The sequence below is a fragment of the Mastigoproctus giganteus genome, chromosome 5 (genome assembly GCF_048544385.1).
Source record: "Mastigoproctus giganteus isolate SK-2022 chromosome 5, ASM4854438v1, whole genome shotgun sequence".
Taxonomy (NCBI): Eukaryota; Metazoa; Arthropoda; class Arachnida; order Uropygi; family Thelyphonidae; genus Mastigoproctus; species Mastigoproctus giganteus.
In genome coordinates, this window is record NC_143579.1 from 11,302,065 (window position 1) to 11,328,137 (window position 26,073).

Here is a 26,073-nt window from a genome sequence, read left to right on the forward strand (position 1 = left end):
TTACCAAGATCATTAATACATGAGCTGAAGAAAAATGGGATGCTAGCAGGTCAGCTTTATCCTTGGCTGAAGTGACAACAGAACCATCAGGTTTGGACAGAGGTGGGAGCAGAGATGGGCAAAAGTTGCGGCCAATAGCTTTGGCAAGAGACCAGAATGCTCGGCTACCATTAGGGCAAGAAACAAGTTTTCTACTCTTAGCCTTTTCAAACTCTAGGTTGGACTGATTAATAACTGCTTTACAATTGTTGCGAGCTTTGGTGTAGGCAGAAAATGAAACTGAAGAATTAGAAACAAGCCAATTACAATATGCAACATTCTTCTCTTGAACAGCCTTAGCACATTTATTGGAAAACCAAGGTTTAGGTAAAGGACGAGATTTTAAAGTGGAGTGTGGGATAAAGGATTCCATTCCTGCAAGAATAATTTCACTGACACGATCTGAGCAAACGTTGACATCAGAAGTTTTGAAACAGTAATCCGACCAAGGAAAAGAAGAAAAGAAGTCTCGCAGGTCATCCCATTTTGCATTCTTGTAATGCGAAACAGCATGAGGTTGGGAATAGCCATGAGATAAAGGTTCCATTGGAGAAGAGACAGTCACCAAGTTGTGATCTGACATGCCTAAAGGACCTCTCACTTCGACCGTGTACTTAGAAGGGTTGTTTGTGAGAAAAAGATCAAGCGTATTGGCTGTATAGGATTGTCCGGTATTCTTGTAGGTAAATGAATAATCTGTGCTAGGTCATTAGTAATTGCAAAAGCCTCAGCATCTCGACCTGCTGGGTCGGTGTGACTAGAAAACGGAAGCAAGCTGGAGTTGTGAACATTAAAATCACCAAGGAAAATTACATCACTGTTAGGAAAGTTGGACTGGAGAAAGTCAAGTTGCAAAGAGAGGAAGTCAAAGAGCTCCAAGTGATTAGTGGAGTTGGGAGAATGGTAGAGATAACAGATGAATTTGACAGAGAAGATCAAAGAGGGGAGATTCCAAATTGCCAAGTCTCTAACAGGGAACATCAGAACGGACATGTGCACAAGTACCACCTTTGAGGGGATTTACTGCAACATAGTGCCACTTTTCTGACTATTCTTGAAGCCTGTTCAAGAAGGAGCATTGCTTGGCACTAATCGTTAATGACTCTCGCAATCTTTACATCATAGAGATTATAAGATTGTGATTAATGGATATTCTTCAGATTAGTGTAATCAATCCAAAGAATATCCATTAATCACAACCCTCTGTCACGTGTACTGCAGCCACCCTACAGTCTATCTGGAATCTTCTTTACAGGCAGATATGAAGTTTTCTGAGCAGCGTAAACAGGCAGCCAGGAAAGTCCATGATGTCCGATCGACGATTTATTGAACATTATTCTGTAGTGATAGGGAGGTCATAGTTCCACTGTATAAGGCAATTATAAGACCACAATGTTAATCCCAACATGTTCCAGCTTATACAGTAACCTCCCATGAGTGACCAAGTCAAATGTTTGCTAAAATCTAAATAAGCTATTCGCAATTGTTCCCTACATCCAGCTCATGAGTAGCTGTGTCAAAATAGCTTACCAAGTTAATTAAACATGATTTTCCCTTAACAAAACCTTGTTGTGTGTTATTTAGAATGCTATATCTATCTAAATGTCCCCGGATTGCATTTTAATCATTACTTCTAAGATTTTCTCTACCACTGAAGTCAGACTAAACCTGTCTGTATTACCAACTTCGTAGAAATTGTTCCCTATTTCCAGCTCATGAGTAAATATATCAAAATAGTTTACTAGTTTAGTTAAACATGATTTTCTCTTAACAAAACCATATTGCATGTCCTTCAGAATGCCATTTCTTTCTAAATATCCTTGGATTGCACTCTTAATCATTACATTCTTAATCAGTCAGAAGTCAGACTAACTGGTATGTAGTTGCTGACTTCATTCTTAGAACCACCTTTATGTATTGGTGATACATTGGCACTTCTCCAGTCCAAAAGAATCTCTCCCGAGTTGAGAGATTCTTTTGGACTAGTTTAATCTCACTGGTTTAATACACTCTCTGACTGTCTCCCTCAAAATTACTGAGCATATACCATCAACTCTGGGAGCCTTACATGCCTTTTTGCTTCAAAGTTTTTCTAATAAACAGTCATCAGTAATCTTGAAATCAATAATTTCATATGGCTAAGTCTCACTCGCACAGCCTCTCTTCAGCATGAAAGTTCTTTCATCAGTAAAGACTGATGCAGAGTATCTATTCAATTCATCAGCAACATCAGCTGGGTTATGTAAGACTTTCCCACACAAGGGTCTGATTCAGTTCATTTTCTTTTTCATTGTATTCACATATATAAAAAATGAAAATAACTTGTATCTCTTAGCCAGCACTTTCTCATACTCAGCCTTTGCCTCACTAATCTTAGTCGTGGTACTATTACAGATCAACTTTTATCTTCAGTACTTTTCATCATTCTGTAACTTTTCCATGCTTTCTTTTTCTGCTCTATTAAACCGGCCAGCTCTGTATTCATCCATTTTGGCATCCTCTTCCTTGGGCAGTATTTTCTTAATGGCATATATGCATTCATGGCTTCTGTGATTTTGCTTTAAAGGTATTCCAAAATTCAAATGTATTTGCCCTCCCTCTACAATCCACCCAATTTATAGATGCCATATAGCATGGCACACTATGGCCATAGTTGCCGATGCACCCAATAAATCCCGAAACAAACAAACAGCCATATAGCATCTTAAACTGTCATAGCTACCTCTTCTGAAATTAAAATCCATGCCTTTACCTCTAACTATTGCAGCATCCTTCTTCATGTTCCAACTATTGATTACATGATCCTGCCTGCCAATTGTTCATGTACTGTAAGTCTTAACTCATGAGTAATATCATCTAACTTGTGAGTAATGATGAGGTCAGGAATATTCTCACCCCTAGTATTTTCTCTAACATGCTGGTACAGATAATAATCATCTAGTTTATTTTAAAAATAATAATCATCTAATTTTTTTAAAAATTAAAAAAAAAATGATGAGTTTCCCTTTCGCTTATTCCAAACAATTAGGATCAGATTGAAGTCACCCATAATAAGACATTCACACTTGCTTGTCCATTCCATCTGCATGTAGAGACTCTTGTCATACTCTTCACAATCATTTGGTATGTAGATTACTCCCACTGTCATTATACCATTGCTTCCAACTGACTCACACCAGACAGATTTTATGCTGGCAGCCATAACTTCTGACATAGCAAAAGCTCTTTTTGATGGAAGCATGACCTCACCACTCTTTATCCATTAATCACAACTCTCTGCCTCCTCACCTGTAGTAATCCTGCAACCCATCTTAGAATCTTTCCCATGATGTCCAATTTGTGTCATGTTTCTTGCAATGAGTGATATCTTGTTTTTTTTTTGTAATGTTGCTGTTTTTGATTTTGAATCCTCCTTGCAATTTTACTAAAACTCAGAACTAGTCTAAACCTTAGCCTGCTAGATATCAAGATGGGAATGCCAGAAATACACCAAGTTATAACTGGGAGCCAAATGATTTTAAGCTGAGAAGAAAGTGCAAGAGAAAAATAAATAAGGCACCTGGGGCTGATGAGATCTATCAATTTATATTAAAAGAAGCAGCAAAAGAGGTAAGCAAGCCATTGGCCATAACATTAGAGCATCCTCGGCTTTGGGGGAGGTTTCTGTAGATTGATTGGAAGTGTGCAAATACGTTTCTCCTATTCACAAAGCGGGAACAAAGGATGTGATCAGCAGTTATAGAGTTGTAAGCTTGACTTCTGTTCCAGGGAATATAATGGATTGGTTAAAGAAATATTGCAGGATCATCTTAACAGGAATGGAATTATATGGAAATCATAGCATGGGTTTATTAAGGAGAATCCAATCTCTGACTAACCTTATTAGCTATTGTGATGCAGCAACAAAGGAAATGGATGCAAATGGCTGGAGATCACAAGGTCTGATGGGTCATCATGGAACAAGAAGTTGTGTTAAGATTAATAAAAGAAAAACGGTTCATATATACTTGCTAATGCAAGGGATAAATATAGTAAATAAATTTTATGAATTTGAACTACTGGTTAAGTCAACAAATGTAGGCATAGTACGGATATTGGAAACATGGTACCACTCAGACATAAGCCATACAGAATTTGAATATAGTGAGTAAATTAGTACAGGAAGGACAAGCTGGACTGGGAATGGGGGTAACTCTCTTGGTTAAGAAGCACATAGAATCCAAGGCAGTGCACCCAGATGATGTAAGTAACCACTGCAATGTTGCAATTTCCATAACAATTTAATGTGACATAAGCACTGGGAAAAATGAGAGTAGTTGGGTGTTATAGGCTTATGACTGTGATGAGTATAAAGAACAATACAGACAAATAGAGCGGGCCAGTAAATCAGGTTGTTTGAAATGGGGATTTTAACTTTCAGATATTGACTGGAACTTGAGTGTCCATTTATTGGATGACTATTTTCTACAACAGCATGTTAGAAAGGCAACAAAAGAAAGCAGTAGTTTTGATCTGATTATCAGCAGTGACTCATCGAGCATCTATATAATAATTTTCTTATGTCCTGCTGTCCAGAACCTCTTTAAATGTGAATAATTCAAAGGCTAAACAAAATTTTGACCTGATTCTTTTTGCAATAGGTTTTATTTAGCAGTAAAATTGAAAAGAAAAAAAAATTCCAAAAATTTTCCTTTCCGATTTTCGAATTCTGACAATTGATTTTTCTCCACTGAAATTAACTTCTGCCATTTACTTTGAAAAGATGACAATTTCTTAGTTTTTGTCATCACAATCAACAAATCTCAGATCCAGACTTTCAACAAAGTTGTTTTTGCTCATGGATAACCTTGCATAACAGTTTCCAGGTTTAGATAATTTTTGTGCAATAATATAATTTTTTTAAAGGATGATATAGTCATATGTAAACATTTATCAAATTTCATTTTTACCAAACTCCATCCCACTGACACCTTAGCTAGCAGTGAAGGGAGTCAAAGGAAAGGTGTTTGTAATTACTTTGTTTGAAACAGTTTTGTTTGAATATTCACCTTTGGTATTCTAGTTAAGAATATCCAGACAAAGGATATTTTTAAGGTGGCAGTGATCATGATAATATTGATGTTGGATATAATCCCACCTAAAGGTGCAATTATTGTCAAGGATAAAGGAATTTTGCTTTCATAAAAGTGACTACAGTAATCTTGACAGTTTTTAAATGCCTTTCAGTGGGACCAGCTGATGATTTTACCAATTGCAAATTCTAAACAGAAGCATTGCATTTGGGGAAGTCATCATAGAAGCTAGTATGTTTCTGATCTAATTAATGGATATAGTTCAAGGTTTAGAATAAATGGATATCAGATGAACTGATGAGACTAGTAGCAGAGAAACAAAATGCATGGGATTATTAAAAATTAGCAGGAGACATGGAATCCTACAGCAAATACAAACTAGTGTCCAATCAGGTTATTAAAGGTGTTAATCTCTTGCAGATTATGAGAAGTCCTTGGCTAAAAATGCAAAGAAAAGTAGAAAATAATTCTTTGATTATGTTAACACTAGAATGAAAGGAATGAATAAGACTGACCCACTAGAGATGAGTGGCATAACTATTATGATCCTTTTCAGATTCATTCTTATAAACTATATAAGTAATATGCATCTATATTCACATGTGAAGAAATTCTGCAGATGGGAACACCAGATGTTTACTGCTCTTCTTGGACTAATTTTATTAGTGGAGTCCATCAGGATTCAATGATAGCCCCCTTATTGTTTTACAGTATTCATTAACAATATTGATGAAAACATATCAAGCTTATTAACTAACAAGGATCAAGGCATACTACTACAGCAGAACCTAGATAAATTATGCATATGTGCTGAAATATTGTAATTGAGGATTAACATTGGTAAATGCAAGGCACTGCATATGGACTTCAATAATCCCAGAATAACATACCAGTTGGATGTACCATACTTAAGGTTGTCAAGAATTAAAACTTACACTGGCTCATGGGGTTGTTCCAATAATAAATACAGAAACGTTGCCAGCAAGGACAAAGGGGTGATTATTGCATTATTAAAGCAATGGTTAAGCGACAATTTGAACACTGCATGCAGGTTTGGAAGCCTAATTTTAAGAAATTTGTGGATCTCTTGAAATGGGAGCAGAGAAGAGCAACAGATTAGTCAAGAACCAAAAGGGGTGCTTTAACAACAAAAGACTTCAGTTCTGCAAATTGTGACACTTGGAAACTAGGTATTTAATGATAGCACATTGCATTCCACCTTGCAGTTTGAAAAACCTCTCCCTGCAGAGACAGCTTTAACTTTTGGCATATCCACTACCAATTCCTTAAATGCTGATTTCATGGTAATTCTTCAGTGGAGTAATGATAACTTAGTTGATTTCAATCCTTCTGAAACTCATTCCTGTCTTATATCTCACAAAGAAGTATTCTTCTGCTCCTATTCTTATCTTCAATGACACTCCGATTTCTAGGCAAGATCATATATCCCTATTGGGGAATACCCTGATTTCTAATCTCTCTTGGCAGAAGCACATTACAAATATTGCATTCTCTGCATCCAAAAAACTCGGTTTTCTCTTTCGCTCTCAGTATTACTTTTCTTCCAAACAGCTGTTTATTTCATAAAAATTGCAAATTCACCCTACCATGGAATATTGTTCCCACATCTGGGGCTGTCTCCCCAAAACAGGCTTCTAGATCCCATTCAAAAGAGAGCAGTTAGGTTAATTAAGAATCATCTCTAACAGAGTCTCTCCACTCTGTCTCATAGACGTTCTGTTGCTACTGCATGGCTTTTCTATAGATACTTCCATGGGCACTGTTCTTCTGAATTGTCTTCTATAATTCTCTCTCTCTCTCTCTCTCTCTCTCTCTCTCTCTCTCTCTCTCTCCAAATCAGTTCGAACACATGCTGCAACCTGTCAATGTCCTTTTACTGTCCAACTTTAAACTCACTGAACCAACTTTTCTCCTTCCTCATTTATTCATTCAACTTCCGTTTTCTGGAACAGCCATATGTATTTTCTAACAATTACACTCTACGGAAATTCACATCTAATGTCAAGAGGTATCTTTTTCATCTTCTCAATCTTTAATTCATGGTTCTAACACCGCTTGTGTTTGGGGTTTTCATTAAAAAAAAAAAAAAAAAAAATAGGGGAAATTTACTGCTATGAATAAAAGAATGGTTGATTGGCAGAAGAAAGGTGGTAGTTAGAAAGAGGTAAATGGGCACTGATGTTCTTGGACTAATTTTATATGTTATTAATAGAATCCTTCAGATGTTGGTTCCCCTTACTGCTTACAATAGTCATTGCAGTTATTGATGAAGGTATGTCAAACTTAATGTCTAAGTTTTACATGCCTTCATCAATTGTAAAGATCAGCAGGGTGATTAATGACAGCAATCAAGGCATATTACTGCAGAAAGACAGAAAATTAGATAGATAGGCAGAGAAGAGGCAATTGAGGTTTAAAGTTGATAAATAAATGCAAGGTACTGCACATGGGCTGCAGTAATCCCAGAATAACATTCCAATTTGGTGGTACTGCAGTCAAGGTGGTGGAGGATAAAAAAGACCTAAAGGACTTGTCCAGTCAGATATGAAGTTGTCTGAGTAGTGCAGACAGGCTGGTAAAACAGCTCATAGGGTTCTGTCAATATATCAGGAACTTTTCCAGCTGAGAAGAGAAGGGATTATCTCATTGTATAAGACAATGGTTAGGCCACTTCATGCATACTGCATTCAGGTAAAGGGCTCCAGTTGAAGATGGCGTATATTTGGCTCTAATTAAAAAAGCTGCATGCGATCCTATAAAACCATTGGGAATGTTAATGATAGCATCATTAGACTGCAGGAAGGTTTCCTCTTGTACTACTGATGTTTGCGCAGCTGAGGCTTGGGGAGGGTCAATTGAACATTCGCATGTTCGAAGAACTTTGATGTCAGCACAAAGATTTGCTCTCCTAGGTATAACTAGAGCATGCAGGACTGTCGCCACTGACTCGCTGTGCGTCCTGGCCATGCCGGCAGAGTTGGTGGTGGCAAGATATGTATTAAACTATGCCCTAAAGAGAGGGATTTGGTGTCAGGTTGTGCCCGGTGGGGCAGGCTGCTGTGATGCCTGATTTACCATCTGAACGAAGGTGAATCAATGATGAATTAGAAGCCATATGGGAGATGCAATGGACAAATTCTGAGAAAGGACAGCATCTCTATGCATTTATGCCTTCTGTTCGAGTTGTGAGCAGAGAACAACGTTCTTGGCTCCAATTCGGATTTGCACCGTGTGCTGTTTTCGCTCTTACTGTAGAAAATTTAAAGGAATTGTTTATTGATAAAACTGCCTTTGGGTACTTTGTTCAGTTCTGTAAGGCATCTTACAGAAGAAGTAAGGCAGCAAGATAGTAGTGACCTACCTCCTTGTGGTGGGGCCATAATTGTACCATCCCCTCCACGAGGCCAAATGGTCGATCATTTTAACAATGTTATTGTTATTTGTTTTTTGAGTTGACCAGTTGGTCCTGTATTAACCTACTAAATGGAATTTGTGGTCTAATGCGGTTAAGAACTAAGACGCATATGGGTGAGAACCCGGGTGGCGTTTTAGGATGAATGCTCATTCAAATGACAAATGTACTACTAATGTTTCCTCTTGACTACTCTTGTACTACTAAGCAATTAAAGGCTAAGTTGGAAATTTTAAATGAAGAAAGAGTTTCCAAGCCAAGAAAGTATGCGGATGCTGTCGGTTCCCAGGAAACAAAGACCAAGATGAGAACAGTAATACTGAAGGCAAAGTCGGATAAGTACCGATCTAGTGATCAAGTTAAGTCTGAACTGGTGGGCCAAGTTGCCCCGGTTCTAACTAACGTAAAGATTGTGTCTGTTGGCCGATTAGAAACAAACTAATGGTGATTAAAGCTGCATCTCAAGAAGATGTGCAAAAGATTAAAGAATGCCCGAAGGTACGAGATCTTGGACTGTAGTTTGAGCGGACCCTTGCAGCTTCCTCAACTTGTGATCTTTGACGTGGATTCTGAAGTAACTCAAGAACATTTTAAAAAGGAAATTTGGGAGAGGAATTTGGTTGACAGTGGTGTCAATAAAGACCAAATGTTTTCCGAAATCAAAGTTTTAACTCTCCAGGGTACAATTATGTGGTGTATTACATGGTGTAATCATGTATTACAAGATTATTATTGAAACGCTTAAGAATCTTTGTGGACTGGAGTTCGCACCAGGTCCGGGACCTGTGGACCCCGACACAATGTTATAAATGTATGACATATGGCCATGTGGCCCAGTATTGTGACGGAGACGAGTTCTGTGGTCACTGTGCCAGGAGGGGTCATACATTCAAGACTTGCACTAAACATGCAGACACACCGAAGTGTTTGAATTGCTGGAGGAGGAAGTCATCTTCAGTTCGCGCAGCAAATGATAGGATATGCCTTCAAATAGGCCTATGAGGCTGGGAGAATTGATACACCAAACATGTTGTATTAAAATGATAATTTAATACTGCAAAATAAATGTACATAACATAGATATTTATTAAAACAATTAAAACTATTTACAATAAAATAATAAAATAAGAGTGATAAAAGTATTATAAAACGTTAAAATATCTTAAAATACTTTAAAAGACTTAAAATACCAGATTCCAAAGCTTTCAGAGGCATCCGCCTCCTTTCTCAACAGTACATTTTTAATTACAACACATCCTTAAATAGCAGGTTCACGGCTCACGTGGTTCCACAGGCGCATGGGCGGTATTCCCCTCATGCGTACTCGAACCGGAAATGGCTCGTAAACGTGCTAGGTGGAATCGATCATCCTGTTCGAGTATTACAGCCTCAAGGAGAAGATGCATACAAACTCTCCTGTCTCTGTTAATGGTATTGTTCTCGGATGAACAAATTCATAAGCTCTCAAGCATTTTGCAGTCCCAAAATCTATGAGCACGGTCGACGATGACAGCCTCGTCTGGGGAGATCTGATGATGCTTCTCCCAAAAATGTTCTGCCACAGCAGACTTCCCATAATCCGTGGTCTTTATAGCATTCATATGTTCCTCCAGACGGTCCTTGAACCGGCGCCTTGTTTCACCAACATAACACTCCCCACAATTCGGGCACCGTGGATTTGGGGAGTCTGCTGTGGCAGAACATTTTTGGGAGAAGCATCAATTTCTCAAGCCATTTGCAGTCCCAAATGGTTTGAGAGCTTATGAATTTGTTCATCCAAGAACAATGTCATTAATAGAGACAGGGGAGTTCGTAGGCATCCCCTCCTTGAGGCTGTTGTACTCGGACGGAATGATCGATTCTGCCTAGCACGCTTCCGAGCCATTTCCGGTTCGAGTATGCATGAGGGGAATACCGCCCATGCACCTGTGGAACCACGTGAGCCGTGAACCTGCTATTTAAGGATGTGTTGCAATTAAAAATGTGCTGTTGAGAAAGGAGGCAGATGCCTCTGAAAGCTTCGGAATCCGGTATTTTAAGTCTTAAAGTATTTTAACATATTTTAACGTTTCATAATACTTTTATCACTCATATTTTATTTTATTGTAAATAATTTTAATTGTTTTAATAAATATCTATGTTATGTAAATTTATTTTGCAATATTAAATTATTATTTTAATACAACACGGTTGGTGTATCAATTTAATTGCTTGTGAATATGATAGGATATGTCCTGATTATTTGCGTGCAGTACACATGCTTAATCAGCGAACTGAACCAGATTGAGTTCAGTTTGCTGGGCAAAGGAGGACCCCTCCCCCCAGCAATAGAAATGGATGGCTCTTCCTGGCGAGTGCTGAGGAACTGCCGGTTGCAATCCAGCATCTGTGTATGGGGCCGATGGGAACTGGACCAGGTAGCGCCTCCGTAGCCAGGTGGGCAGGAGCAGCAGTCAATAGCACACGCTTCCTGATTAGACCGGGGTTCGTGCCCGTGACCACCAAATACGGAGGATGCGGCAAGGTCAGGGAATGACCACTGCATATCCCCGGAGCAATATGGCCTTAGTTGCTAATGTTGATCAATTTATTATGTATTATTTTGTCTGGCGTGTGTCCGGACTATGGTTTCTTGGATAGGACAACCAGCCCCTCGTGGTGGGGGAGGAGAAGCCGTCCCCGCCACGAGGCTAAAGATTGCGCTACTCAGTTTTTTTGTTTTGTTGTTAGTCAAGATCAACTGTTGTAATTGTTCTTATTGATAAATTGACTTACAAAGAAATTGTAACATTTTAACAATTATGATAAATGTGGCATATGGGCGAGAGCCCAGGTGGCTGTGTAGGAAGAGCTTGACAAGTGACAGATGTACTACTAATGTTTCACGGAAGGCAGGTGATGGTTAGAACTCCATTCATTGAATGTGAGAAAGCAGTTTTTCGAGGTTGTCCTCGGGGTTCAATCCTGGGGTCGACACTTTGGAACTGGGTACTCAATGAGTACCTAGTGATGCATCGTGTGGATGGCACAAACATCGTGGCTTGTGCAGACAATATTGTTATACTGGTAAGTCATGATTCACACTGAGTAGTGGACAGACTTCTCTGACCCAGTTGATAAATTGGGCTGGTCTGCATGAGCTTAAAGTTTCCAATGACAAATCCATTGCTGTTCTTCGGAGGGAATGCCTCAGTTGGACAATGTACCTGGGTGTGTTAGTATTAGGGGAAAGGTGCCTTTGGCAGTTTCCCACATCTGCTCCATATAAACTCTGTGGAGACAAACAATATCACTCTGAAAACCAGAAAGTTTTATGTGTTGTAAATGAAGTATTGTGTTGGGCTCTGTTGGGTGTCCTGGCTTTTGGCTGGAGGGACCCCACATTACCCGCACACACACACACACACCACTAGGAGGTAGCCAGGCTGTCCATAATTCTCTGACTAGTTTCCTCCACGTCACCTGAGCTTCCTGAAAAGAGATCAAGTAAGAAAAGAAAAAAAAAAAAAGATATAGAGTACAGGGAGTAGAGGATGTACTGAAGAGAGTAAAAGAAAGGAGGTATAGACAGAGCGACAGAGGATGTAAGGGAAGGCTTCCTCTGCAGGTTGGGTGAGATTTCTCCCACCTCAGCGGAAAGTGAAGAGGGCTCTCGAGGGGGGGGAAGACAGTCATATATCAAGAGAGACACGGATGAAACAATTCAAGCGACCTGAGTAGCAAGTACAGTAGGTGGAAGTGATCACAATATAGGAGATGTTCACAGTCGGTTAAGACTCAAATCTGGATGAATCTGAGGTGATGTTCAGTATGTGAGAAAAGGGTGCCCATCAATGTGCATTGGTTCCAGGATGCTGTACCAGTGATCTTCTGGTGAAGAGATCATGGGCGAAGGCAGAGAAAGCTTGGTACTGGCCCTCCTCATTGATCAGAAAATGTTCATTTCCCTGAGGCAAGGCATGTATTTTTATTATGAGCAACATTTGCAGGTCCTTGTAGAGCAGGCAAACATAGAATAGGTGATCCCAGTCTTCGTTTTCACTACAAAGACAGCGAGGGTCATCCACAATGTTCATAGAAGCAAATTTGTGATTTATGAATCCATGACCTGCAATCAGGAAAGTGGTGTATAAACCTGGGCTGTACCATGCTGGAGCTTTAGGGTAGATCAGGGCTATTTGAGGTAAGAATTTTTTAGTGATGGAGTCTTTGGGGGTGGTATTCCATCTGTTTTGCCAGGCATTAAGAAGGTGGACTGCAAGGCACTTTTTTTTCTTCTTTGATGGTGTTTGCTGGGTTTGTAGTGAAATCCAGGATGGTGGTAGCAAGTCCCTTTGTGAGCTGGTAATGCACACCTTTCCAAATTGCCTGCAGGTCCAGAGGAAGAACTCCCGCCAGGACTTGGAGCGCTGGGTTGCTTACTGTGCAGCAGGCATGGGTGATAGTGAGAAGGATATTAATCTGAATGGAGGCGAAATTCCTTTAGTTATGAACAATGAGTGCACGATGATACCAGACACCTGCACAGTACGTTATAGTGGGAATAAATACAGCTTTGTATAGCATTTGCAGTGAGCGGTGATTGACGCCCTAGTCAGACCTGCTGATCCTTGCTACCGTTGCAGTGTAGTTCCTGACTTTGCGATGAAGGTAGTCTAGATGCGGGCAAAACATGGGGTCGAGAATTACCTCAGTTGCCAGTTTGATGGTTTTAATCTGCGGCAGCCTGTTTATTTGAAGTAGTTTTCTGAGGGGATATATGGAGTTTATGGAGGCTGGCCCATTCTTGTAGCTTTGTAAAGGCTTCATTGGCTGTTGTGTCCAGGGAAGCTCCAGAGTTTCCAGTGACTCTCAGAATCAGGTTGTCTGTGAAGGCTTGGGTGGAAACATCACCCAGGTCTAGTTTCAGGAACTCATGACCACATTCCATAGGAACAGGCTAAGGACAGAGCCCCGAAGGCAGCCTCTGTAGACATTTCTGGAGACGATAGGCATTTCTGACGGTAACACTTCTGTTGTGCAGATAGTACTGTATGCAGCTGTAAAGATTTGCTGGAATGCTAGCTTCTCTTCTTTGTAGTATACTTGGCTACCAGAGCAAGTCAAAGGGCCAGGCGAAATTATTATTGCTCTTTTCTGCCTGATTGGGAATTCCACCTTGTGATGGGTATTGCTACCAGGTACACAGGGTGGTTGTTGTTATGTCTGGTGTTACTGTTGGTCGAGGAACTCTGACTATCCTACACGTATTAAGGATTGTGACTTTCTGGAGTTCCTTGTACAGATAGTACTGTATGCTTACCTCAAATAGATCAGGGCTATTTGAGGTAAGAATTTTTTAGTGATGGAGTCTTTGGGGGTGGTATTCCATCTGTTTTGCCAGGCATTAAGAAGGTGGACTGCAAGGCACTTTTTTTTCTTCTTTGATGGTGTTTGCTGGGTTTGTAGTGAAATCCAGGATGGTGGTAGCAAGTCCCTTTGTGAGCTGGTAATGCACACCTTTCCAAATTGCCTGCAGGTCCAGAGGAAGAACTCCCGCCAGGACTTGGAGTGCTGGGTTGCTTACTGTGCAGCAGGCATGGGTGATAGTGAGAAGGATATTAATCTGAATGGAGGCGAAATTCCTTTAGTTATGAACAATGAGTGCACGATGATACCAGACACCTGCACAGTACGTTATAGTGGGAATAAATACAGCTTTGTATAGCATTTGCAGTGAGCGGTGATTGACGCCCTAGTCAGACCTGCTGATCCTTGCTACCGTTGCAGTGTAGTTCCTGACTTTGCGATGAAGGTAGTCTAGATGCGGGCAAAACATGGGGTCGAGAATTACCTCAGTTGCCAGTTTGATGGTTTTAATCTGCGGCAGCCTGTTTATTTGAAGTAGTTTTCTGAGGGGATATATGGAGTTTATGGAGGCTGGCCCATTCTTGTAGCTTTGTAAAGGCTTCATTGGCTGTTGTGTCCAGGGAAGCTCCAGAGTTTCCAGTGACTCTCAGAATCAGGTTGTCTGTGAAGGCTTGGGTGGAAACATCACCCAGGTCTAGTTTCAGGAACTCATGACCACATTCCATAGGAACAGGCTAAGGACAGAGCCCCGAAGGCAGCCTCTGTAGACATTTCTGGAGACGATAGGCATTTCTGACGGTAACACTTCTGTTGTGCAGATAGTACTGTATGCAGCTGTAAAGATTTGCTGGAATGCTAGCTTCTCTTCTTTGTAGTATACTTGGCTACCAGAGCAAGTCAAAGGGCCAGGCGAAATTATTATTGCTCTTTTCTGCCTGATTGGGAATTCCACCTTGTGATGGGTATTGCTACCAGGTACACAGGGTGGTTGTTGTTATGTCTGGTGTTACTGTTGGTCGAGGAACTCTGACTATCCTACACGTATTAAGGATTGTGACTTTCTGGAGTTCCTTGTAGGTGTTCGCTGGGAGACCTATTGCTGCTAGGCTGTTATGTAGGGTCTTTGGCATTGACACGATGATCAGGATGGTCGTTACTTGTTGCATATGCCACATCTCTTTGATCTCCTGTCTTAGGTTCATTAGGTACGGTCTTTGGCACCATACCTGTGGTTGACACGATGATCAGGATGGTCATTACTTGTTGCATATGCCACATCTCTTTGATCTCCTGTCTCAGGTTCATGTACTTCCTGATTTTTTCCCCATGAGATTTCTGCAGGTCGCCAGTGTTGGGTACTGCTATGTCAATCAGATAGGTAGTCTTTTCCTTCTTGTTCAGAGGGGTTATGTCCAGTCTGTTGTGCTGGATTTTCCTATCTGTTATTATGGCGTGGTCCCAGTACAGTTTGTGGATTGGGATCTCTAGTATTGCCTGGGGTTCATACTTATAGTACGGTACACTTTCTTTGATCAACTGGTATTTCCTTGCTAGCTTCTGATGTATTATCCTGGCTACCTGGTCGTGTCTATGAGTACTCAGTCTTGGTGATCACTTTGCATCCCGCAATGATCATTTCTGAGGCCAGGTTGCATCGTCGACGTGTATCATTGGACACTCCGGGCTCCTTGGCGATGTATTTTCTATAGTTCCTGGTGTTGATTACCTGGTCTTGGATGACGAGCATGAATCCTTCAGTCTCGGGGAAGAGTGTCCCTCTTGTGAGCCATGCATTGGAAGCAATTTTATCTATGTGATCTTTATGAAGATCATTGTAGTGCTGGCATGGAGTGTCTTCTCTGCCCATATTTGGGATTATCTCTGGATGCCTTATCATTCACCTGGTTGTGATGGTGTTATTATTATTAGCCATATGGTTCAAGGAAATCTGAGGTTTATGCTGCACCAGCCAAAAAAAATTTGTTACCCTGAGAGAGAGAGAGAGAGAGTCCACTGATACTACTAAAAAGTATTTGGTGGCTGAATTTTTGACAGAGTCCATGAGCTGCTGAACGGTTGCCTTAAAAGCCGAACTGGTTTGGGGACTGGAGATTTGCACTGTCATAGTTTTTTTTTTTTTTTTCCCCAATCTGGATAAGAGAAGACATTCAAATATTTTGCTTAAAACAGGAAGGGGTGCTATGGGTCTGTATGACCTTGGCTGCTCTGGTAGCTTATTGGGTTCTTCAAAATGAGGCATAGATTGCCTCTTTCCAGTCATCTGGGAAAAGTCCAACATCCAGGCAATGGTTGTACAGGCCTGAGGAGATTTAATTTTGTCTCTGCAAGCTTCTTAATTACTTCTGCTTCACTGAAGCCTAACCCTGGGCTTTTTTTAGTTTTGTCAATGGCAAGTTTTAATTCATCTAAGTTGAAAGGCTGTTCTATAGAAGTGGTGTTGTAGGATGTGTTTTCAGCACAGATTTTTTGTTGCTGGCTGGGTTAGGATCTGTGTTTAGCGAGAACAGGGTGTCCAAGATGTTGTTTACTGACTCTTTCCATGTGGGAAAGAGTGTGGTGCTCTGTGGGGTGAGTGTAGAGGAGATGACCTCACCCCCTGGGGAGCTTGTTCATAACAATGTGGTACACAACTCCCCAAGGGGTGCTGTTTCCAGTCGTGGAGACCCATGACTTTCTTCTTGGCTCTAATTAAGCTAGTGTAGTAATTTCTTAGCCTATGGTAGTTATTGCGCAGGGCATTAACTTCATGGGTGCCTCCGTAGCCAGGTGGGAAGGAGCAGCAGTGCATAGCACACGCTTCTTGATTAGACCGGGGTTCGAGCCCGTCACCACCAAATACTGAGGATGCGGAAAGGTCAGGGAATGACCACTACATATCCCGGAGCAATATGGCAATATGGTTTTTAGGAGCATATTGGTCCAGAGTTGCCGGACCAAAATGCTCCTAAAAACCAAATAACAAACAACATTAACTTCATGAGTGGGCCAGGTACGGAAAGCATGTTGGAATGCTTTCCAAACTGCATGAATCTGGTGGTGGAGATGTTCCAGTTGATTGCACCATCATGGGACAGTGGGGAGAATCAGTTGAACAGTCACATATCTGAAGGATCTTGTCTTCTACCCAAAGGTTTGCTCTTCTGGGTATCACCAGAACCTGCAAGACTGTGGCCACTGACACATTGTGCATCCTCACTGGGAAGATGCCAGCCGAGTTAGTGGTGGCGCAGTACACCCTGCAGTATGCCCTTAATAAAGAAATCTCTAGACAGATTTTTTGTGTTAGGTCATGCCCGGTGGGGCAGGCTGCTGTAATGCTTTATTTACCATCTGAATGAAGGCAGATCAATGATGAATTGGAGGCCATCTGGCAACTGCAGTTGACCAATTCTGAGAAAGGTCGTCATTTGTACACCTTCATGCCTTCGGTTCGTACTGTGAGCTGGGAACGGCATTCTTGGCTCCAGTTTGGCCTGTGGCTTGTGCTGTTCTTCTCACTGGACATGGCCTGAAGTCAAAGTTGTTTTGGTTGGGGTTGTCCCCGATGGAGCTATGTGCTTGTGGAGAGCCAGAGACTGGCCTCCACATATGGTACTGGAGTGTCCATTTTATGAGGACATTACAGCAAAACTGGGGTGAGGATGCTCGCTATCACTGCTCCTGTTTTAAAGGAATTGTTTATTGATCCTAACAGTTCTTGTTACTTTGTAAAAGTTGCTTATTTGAGAAGTAGGGCAAAGCCCAGCTAGTACTAGCGAACTACCTCCTCGTGGTGGGGACGGTGGCTCGTGGTGGGAATGTGATTGGTCCGTCCCCACCACGAGCCCGAATGGTTGAAATTGCTGATAAAACTTATTTTGTTCGTTTGAGTTGACCAAATAAATCACTGGTCGGTAACGGTAGACCAGTGAGTATGACTTCTGTAGTAGGGAAGATTCTGTGGTTAAGGCAATGGTTAGGCCACATCTTGAGTATTGCATACTGGTCTTGAGGCTTCATTTTACGAAGGATGTAGATCTGCTGAATCAGGTATAGAGAAGAGCAACAAGATTGGTGAGAGGAACAAAGGGGTGCTCTTACCAAGAGAGAGGCTTAAATTCTGCAAGTTGCAGCATCTGGAGACTAGGCATCTGCAAGGTGATCTGATTGTGGTGCACAAGGCCTTGAATGGCTTAAGGAGGCTCAATGCTGATGGGATACTTCTGCTTGCTCAGATTAAGAACCTGAGGGGACATTGATTCAAATTGAGGAAAGACAGTTGTAGAATAGATGTGTAGAAGTTTTCCTTTAGCCAGCAGGTAGTTGATTGCTGGAACAGCCTTCCATCTGTTGTTGTGGAAGTTGATAGATTAAATAAATTTAAGGCTGAACTGGACAAACATTTGGAGTGACCGGATGGGTGAGGTGGGAAGTTTTTTTTTTTTTTTTTTTTGGCTGATGCTCTATAAGCTTGCTTTCTTGCATCATATGCCTCAACTAATTCTAATGCTAATAAACAGTCAGTCTTCAGGGTGGACCAACATAATAAGTGAAGTCCATTAGGGATCAGTGTTTGGGTCCCCATCTATTTCTAATTTTCATTAATAATATTGACAAGGGTATCCAAGATAAGCTGCGAAAGTTTGCTGATGATTTGAGGGTTGTTGAAGATCTGACCAGTCAATGTTGCTTCAAAACGACTTGCATCCATTGCATATATGGCCTGAAAAATGTCAAATAACATTTAGTGCTTCTGAATATAAGGTTATGCATGTGGGGAACTGAAATTCTGGAATCATTTGCTAGGTGAAGCAGAGTTAAAAGTAGTTCAAGATGAAAAAGATATAGGTGTTAAGATTCAGTCTGTCATGAAATTTGCAGTAGAAATAAGCTGTTAGGAAGGCACATGATGGTTCTGTCTGTGATTTATAGGACCTTTATCAGTAAGGAGAAGGACACCATTATCCCTCTTTATAAGGCAGTGGTTAGACCACATTTGGAATATTGTATTCAGGTCTGGAGACTGCACCAGAAAAAGACATAGAACTTCTGGAGAGAGTTCAGAGAAGGATGACCAGATTAGTGACGAATGCAAAGTGATGCATATATGAAGAATGGCTTTGAAAGTTTGGACCACAAAGTTTGACAACTTATTCTAAGGGGAGATCTAATTGATGTATGAAGGGATTGGATAAAATGAATGAGTAAGATCTGTTCTCCCTCATAGGCAAGACATGAACCAGGGTACACAAATATAAACTTTGGGAATAACAGAAGATGTAATTCATCTATGGGCAGCAGGTTGTTGAACATTAGAATAAATTGCCTCCCATGTGGTGGAGGCAGTGAATTTGACTAAGTTTAAAGCAAAATTGGATAATTACTTTAGGGATGGTCATAATGTGAATATTTTGTTTTCTCTGATTTGGTTGGAGGGGGGGGGGGTTGCCTAATGCAGAAAAAGTCCACTTCCTTGCATTTTTTGGCCTTACTTATACTTAAAAAATCTGATTCAGTGAACACTTGTTTTTTTTCCAAAGTCCATTAAATCAAAGGTTTACTAGTTTAATGGACTTTATTCTTATTCTACTTGCAAAAATGAGTTAGCTAAATAAAGAAATTTCCATTTATACTCTGCATGACTGAGATAGCTTAATAGCATCTAATAGACAATGTACATGCACATCAGTTAACAATGGACCACATACTTTTTGCAGCAGTGTGTGCACTTAATCTCACATGCACACCAGTATCCATATATATATATATATATATATATGACCACCAGGGCTACAGTCATTACTTTTCAAATAAGTAGTATACCATAATAGATTCTGTTGCTATTTATTTAAAAATGTTACTGATCCAACAGCTTTTTTTGGTACTGCCGTCTTATTAAACAGAGGATGGATCCCCCACCCAGCTAATGCTGGCTAAAAAAACAGTTGATTATGCATACTTCATAGTTTTCTACTGGTCTCCTGCCCACTTATCTAATTTTTTGTCAAGTTAATATAAACTTCAAAATTTTATCTGGTTTAAACTTTTAAATGTGGCCCATTTCCTTGTAACAAATCATATTTAAATTTCTTTATCGAATAATTTATTTTTTATTACAAACACAATGAAATTACATTTTCATTCCTTAGCCCACAGTTATTATAACTGTGCCTATTGCACAGTTATAATAACCTTTCATGTTTGATTTGATAATAAAGAGAAATATAAATAAAAAATAAATTAGCAACAACTACTATAATTTAATTGTGACCACTCCTTAGGGAAAACAAGTGTATATCCATAAAATGAAGGTTTTTTATGTATGATTGTATATATTAAATGATTGATTGTTAATGATTGTTATATATTAAAACAACCTCTGAAGCTCAGCAGTCAATGAGCGGAAGTGCAGTGGTACACGCTCTTTGAGTAGACTGGGGTTCAAGCCAGTGACTGCTAAATGTGTCAAGCTGACAACTGTAATGGAACAGTGTGTGGCAGATTATGGTCCATTTCCCTCAACATGAATTGTTGAGGAGGCTTCCATCCTGCAGTGGATTTATAATGTCTGCTGGGTTTTTTTTTTTGGTTTTTTTTTATATTAAAAATGGCAAACATAATATAAAAATAATGAGGTTATTCATTAATAGATCATTATATTTATTCTATTTAACTGTTATTCATTAATAATTTTTACCTGTTTTTTTTTTTTTTTTGTATATGTAAACAGGGTCAACAATTGAGCAAATATGGAGTTAAAGTTCAGTCTACAGGAACAATCAACATAAACCTTAATATAATTCAGCATTCTCAGTAAGTTTCTCAATATACACAAACTGGCTGATGATTTGAGATAATTTTATATTCATGTGATGTAAATCTACAACTGACATTAGTATTAGTAGTGACAAATGATGAAAGAAAGCAAGGCTTATGCAGCATCTGCCTAAAAACAAGAAAAAAACTTCCCACATCACCTGTCCATCCCCTCCAATGGTTTTTGTGGTTCTTCCTTGAATTCAAACTACCCAGTTCCAGAACAAGAGATGGAAGATTGTTGCAACAATCAACTATCCCCTGGCTGAAGGCAGTCTTCCACACCTACACATCTATCTCTACCCATCCTTTCTCAATTTGGCTTCATGTTCCCTTGTATGTGCAATGTAAGCAACAGCAAAGATTCCATCAGCATTGAGTTTACTCATTCACTCAGAGTCTTAAATGCCTCAATCAGATTTCGTTGTGGGTGTCTAGTCTCCAGGTGTATAATTTGCAGAATTTGAGCCTTTCCCAGTTAGAGAACCCCCTTTGTTCCCGTTCTCTACCCCACTCCAGCAGATCCACATCATTCAGAAAATGAAGCTTCGAGACCTGTATGCAATACTCAAGATGTGGCTTAACCATTGCCTTATGCAACAGGCTAATCACTTCCTTATCCCTACTGGCAAAATTCCTGTATATCATTGACAGAACCTCGTGGGCTGTCCAGCAGCATGTTTATACTGCTCATACTTCATATCTGACTGCACAATTAATTATTACAATGGAAAATGAAAGAATGCAGTTTAACTGCATTCTTTCATTCTCCATTACCTTGAGTTTGGTACAACACAGTTGCTATGTTAATCTGGGATTACTGCTACCCATATGAAGTACCTTGCATTTTTCAATATTAAACTTCAGTTGGCTCTTTTCAACTAATTTATCTAGAACTTGTTGCAATAGCATACCCTGATTACTGTCAGTAACCACCTTGCTGCCAACCATCGTGTCATCTGCAGCCTTACGCATTAAACTTGATATGCTTTCATCAGTATCATTAATAAATATCAACAGGCCCAACACTGAACCCTGGGGACTCCACTAATATTATTAGTCCACAAAGAGCAGTGCCCATTGATAACAACTGTCTTCTCCCATTCAACCCTCCCTTTATCCATATCAGCAACTTTCCCTTAATGCCACATTGCTCCAATTTGTACAGCAGTCTTTTATGTGCAAAAATATCAAAACGTTTTTTGAAACCTTAAGTATATGATGTCAAAATTATTTTTTGCATCCAGTTCCTTGCCATAGTATCCAATCAGATTGGTCAGACAAGACTGCCGCTTAACAAATCCGCTATGACTGCAGTTTAACTGCATTCCTGTTTAGATGGTTATTCATATTTCTTTAACCTGGTATTGGTGATCAACCCTTATAACAAAAACAGTGGTGTGGCATCTCACAGGTGCCTTTTTTTTTTTTTTTTTAATTACTAGAAAAAAAATTTTGGCTGTTTTTGAATTGCCCATGGATTATAGCAGTATTTCAGCTTTTCTTAAAAGAGATCACCATATTTATTCCATGGCTCTTTTTATTTTTTAATAAAATAAATTTTAAAGAAATTTTGTGTGTGTTTTTTTTTTTTTAATCACTTGTTTTCAAAAAATCAGAAAAAATATTAATTGCCTGTAATATTAAAAAAAAAATGTATTGATCAAATAATACACACTTGAATCTATTATTTAGATCAATTTTTCCAGTTAAAAACATCATTAAGTGCACAAAAGTTTAAATATACATATGTGCATGTATTTCTGCTTATTATACAGGGCATATCATAACATGGGGAGGGGGCACACTTCAGGGTTGGATTTAGGACCTAAAAACAATTTTAAAAAGTTCATGTAAATAAGGTCTTATTCCGCCTTGTTTCCGAGCTACAGCCATTTTTGCTTTCTAGCAATTCTTTCCATAAACTGAGGTAGCATAGCTTAATTCAACTCTTATAAACAATTCTCAATATCCCGTGGCAAATTTTTCTAATAGTTATGTAAACAAGATCCTGTAGTGTTCTTCTTGGAGTGATTTCAGTTAGCTCTCCTGACAAGGGCACTACGTATGAGCTTGTTATTAACATTTTGATACTGTGCATTTGCTGTGATAATGGAGACTTTATTCAAATCAAGAGATGGTGTGTATGGACTTGCTAAGTGTAATGCGGCTGTAGCATTATTTCTGTATACAGAAAACTTTCTTAATCATCATGTGCCAAATAAGACTACTTTTCTTATACAGACAATACAGGAATGCTTTGCAGAAACTGGTTCATTTAGAAAACTGGTTTCAGATGGTGGTAGACCCATCAGCACCACAACAGCAAATCTGACAAACACTTGGAACTTTTGAGCAAGTGAAGAGATCTATGATGAGGTGTTTGCAGGCTGGTATTCAGGTGCACAGTGGTCATTTTGAGCATTTCCTGTAAACATAAGCAGATAGTTGTGGGAATACAAAAATGACTAACTCAGAAACAAGGCAAAATCAGACCTATATTTACATGAACTTTTTTTTATTGCTTTTAGGTCCTAAATTCCTCCCTGAAGTGGGTAGCACATGCTATGATAGACTGACCCTGTATATACACATAAAAAAAATTAAAAAATATATATGCATATTAAATACACTTTAATTTTATATTTTTTCAAAATTTATTTAAAATTTGGCACACTTTGCAATGTGCTACATGTGATACCTGCTTATCTTGTTTATTCCTGTAGAGAAGCATCCATCCTGAATGAAAATCATGTTGCATTTCCTCATCTTTACTATGTGGAAACAATAAAAAAATCTTTCAAAAGAAATTGTAGTATGACCATAGATGTTTATTTAACTAGGGAAGTGGAAAGACAATTAATCTTGAACATTAAACACGGAATTTTAAACTTTATAGCAATGTCTTTTCACACGAAACAAAAATCTTTGCACAAATGGTAGCACAGCACTTGACAGGTTCTCACATTTAATACATTTAATTACTCTGCTGAAACTAAGGAAAAATCTAGCACCTATTGCAGTAAAAGTTTCACTATATTTAGGAAGCTAGAAATAATTTCAGTTCAGATTTTTAATCATTAATTAAAGGTTCAAGGGGCAGTGTTATTTTTGAAAGGCACTTGTCAGGCGCCACACCACCACTGCCAGGTTAACCAGTGATTTCATTATTTTCCCTTGAACTTGATTTCATTATTTTCCCTTGTCAAGCTAACAGGTCTGTAATTAATCATGTCAACCTTTAATCTCCCTTTAGGGATTAAAGGGAGATTAGGGATTCATTTTCACATTTCCTGTTCATCCCTGAATCCAAGCATGCTCTCATAATTAGGGCTAAAGATTTGCTGACCTCTTTTGCTGTCTCTTTTAATATAATTGGATAGATCTTATCTACCCCAGGTACCTTTTTTACATTTGCCTTCAACAATTTCTCTTCCGCTTTCTCTCAGTTATCACAAAATCATTCATCTCCCTGACAAAATTTGATACACTTCTGCTATCCCTTCCCTAAAAAATTCCTCTCATGTGAATGTAGATGCAGAATACCTATTCAGCATTTCAGCAATCTGTTTACTCTGTTTAGCATTAGCATTAGTACAGGCATTTGATGCAAGAAAGCAAGCTTATGCAGCATCAGCCAAAAAAAAAACCACTCCCACTTCACCCCTCTGTTCGTTCAAAATACCTGCCAGCTGAGCCTTAAACTTATTTAGGCTATCAACTTCCACGACAAGGGATGGAAGTCTGTTCCACCAACCAACCACTCGCTGGCTAAAGGCAAATTTCTGCACGTCTATCCTACATCTGTCTTTCCTCAATTTGAATTTATGCCCTCTCAGGTGATTATTCTGAGCGAGAGGAAGAATCCCATCAGCATTGAGCATGCTCAAACCATTCAATGCTTTATACACCTCTATCAGATCACCTCGCTGGTGCCTAGTCTCCAGACACTGTAATTTGCAAAACTTAAGCCTTTCTTCGTAAGAGCACCCCTTTGTTCCATTCACTAATCTTGTTGCCCTTCTCTGTACTCGTTCCAGCAGCTCTACATCCTTCTTGAAATGAGGCCTCCAGACTTGTATACAGTACTCTAGGTGTGGCCTGACCATTGCCTTATACAAGGGAATAATCACCTCCTTATCCCTGCTAGAAAAATTCCTATATATCATTGACAATACACCATGAGCTACTCTTACAGCCCGTCTGCACTGCTCAGAGAACTTCACATCTACCTGCACAACCACCCCCAGGTCTCTTTCATTCTCTACCACTGTCAGTGTAGTACTACAGAGTTGATACGTTGCTGTGGGGTTGCTGTTTCCCATGTGTAGTACTTTACATTTGTCAATGTTAAACTTTATTTGCCACCTCTCAGCCCATCTGCTCAACCTTTCCAGATCCTGTTGCAGCAGCATAGTGTCAGTAGTGTCCTTGACAACCCTGCCTACCTTTGTATCGTCTGCAAACTTCGACATTAAGCTTGATATACCATCATCAATATCATTTATGAATACAGAAAACAATAATGGACCCAACACTGAGCCCTGAGGGACTCCACTAATAACATTAGTCCACGACGAGCAGTGTCCATTGATTACCACTCTCTGTCTTCTCCCCCTCAGCCACCCCCTTTACCCACAGCAGCAATTTGCCTCCAATGTTACCCTGCTCCAATTTGTGCAGCAGTCTTCCATGTGCAACAGTATCAAAAGCCTTTCTAAGATCCAAGTATATAATATCAAAGTTATTCCCTGCATCCAGTTCCTTTGTGACTGCATCATAGTATCCAATCAAATTGGTCAGGCAAGACTTCCCCTTAACAAAACCATGCTGTGTCCGAGCTATAACTGAAGTCTTGTCTAAATGATCCTTCAGTGCTTCTTTAACTAGTGCCTCCATTAATTTTCCTGGAACAGAAGTTAAACTCACAGGTCTATAATTGCTTGTGTCAGCTTTTGATCCTCCTTTGTGAATTGGGGGTCACATTTGCACATCTCCAGACTGTGGGTACCTCCCCTGAGTACAAGGAAGCTCTCATAATTATGGCTAAAGGTTTGCTTACTTCCTTTGCTGCCTCCTTTAATATAACTGGATAGATCCCATCCACCCCAGATGCTTTTCTTGTGTTTATCTTCTTGTGTTTTTCTTTATTTTCTTGTGTTTATCTTTAATGACTAGTTGTGTAGGAGATGTTTTTGGAGATGTTAATGGAGACGTTTTTTGGGACTATTCCATGTCTTTTGGCCACTTGCATGTCTGTACATATAAAAAAAATTAAAAAATATACAGGAACTCCCCGACTTATGTAAAAGTTGTGTTCCACAGAATGCTACGTAAGTTGGAAGTTTCCCTATGCTTATGGAG

The 26,073-nt window shown here is 39.6% G+C and overlaps 1 protein-coding gene across 3 annotated transcripts in view; it reads left to right on the top strand.

Annotated features, from left to right (window-relative positions):
• The window catches only part of LOC150085169 (tectonic-like complex member MKS1), a 502,024-nt gene that overhangs the window by 457,912 nt on the left and 18,039 nt on the right, over window positions 1–26,073 (top strand). For all 3 annotated transcript variants that reach the window (XR_016546919.1, XM_090373059.1, XM_090373060.1), the window contains one exon: window positions 20,624–20,706. Coding sequence is in view for 2 of the 3 variants with exons in the window: in XM_090373059.1 (XP_090229185.1) it covers window positions 20,624–20,706 (83 nt within the window). In the remaining variant the exon portion in view is untranslated. The remainder of the gene's footprint in view (window positions 1–20,623; window positions 20,707–26,073) is intronic.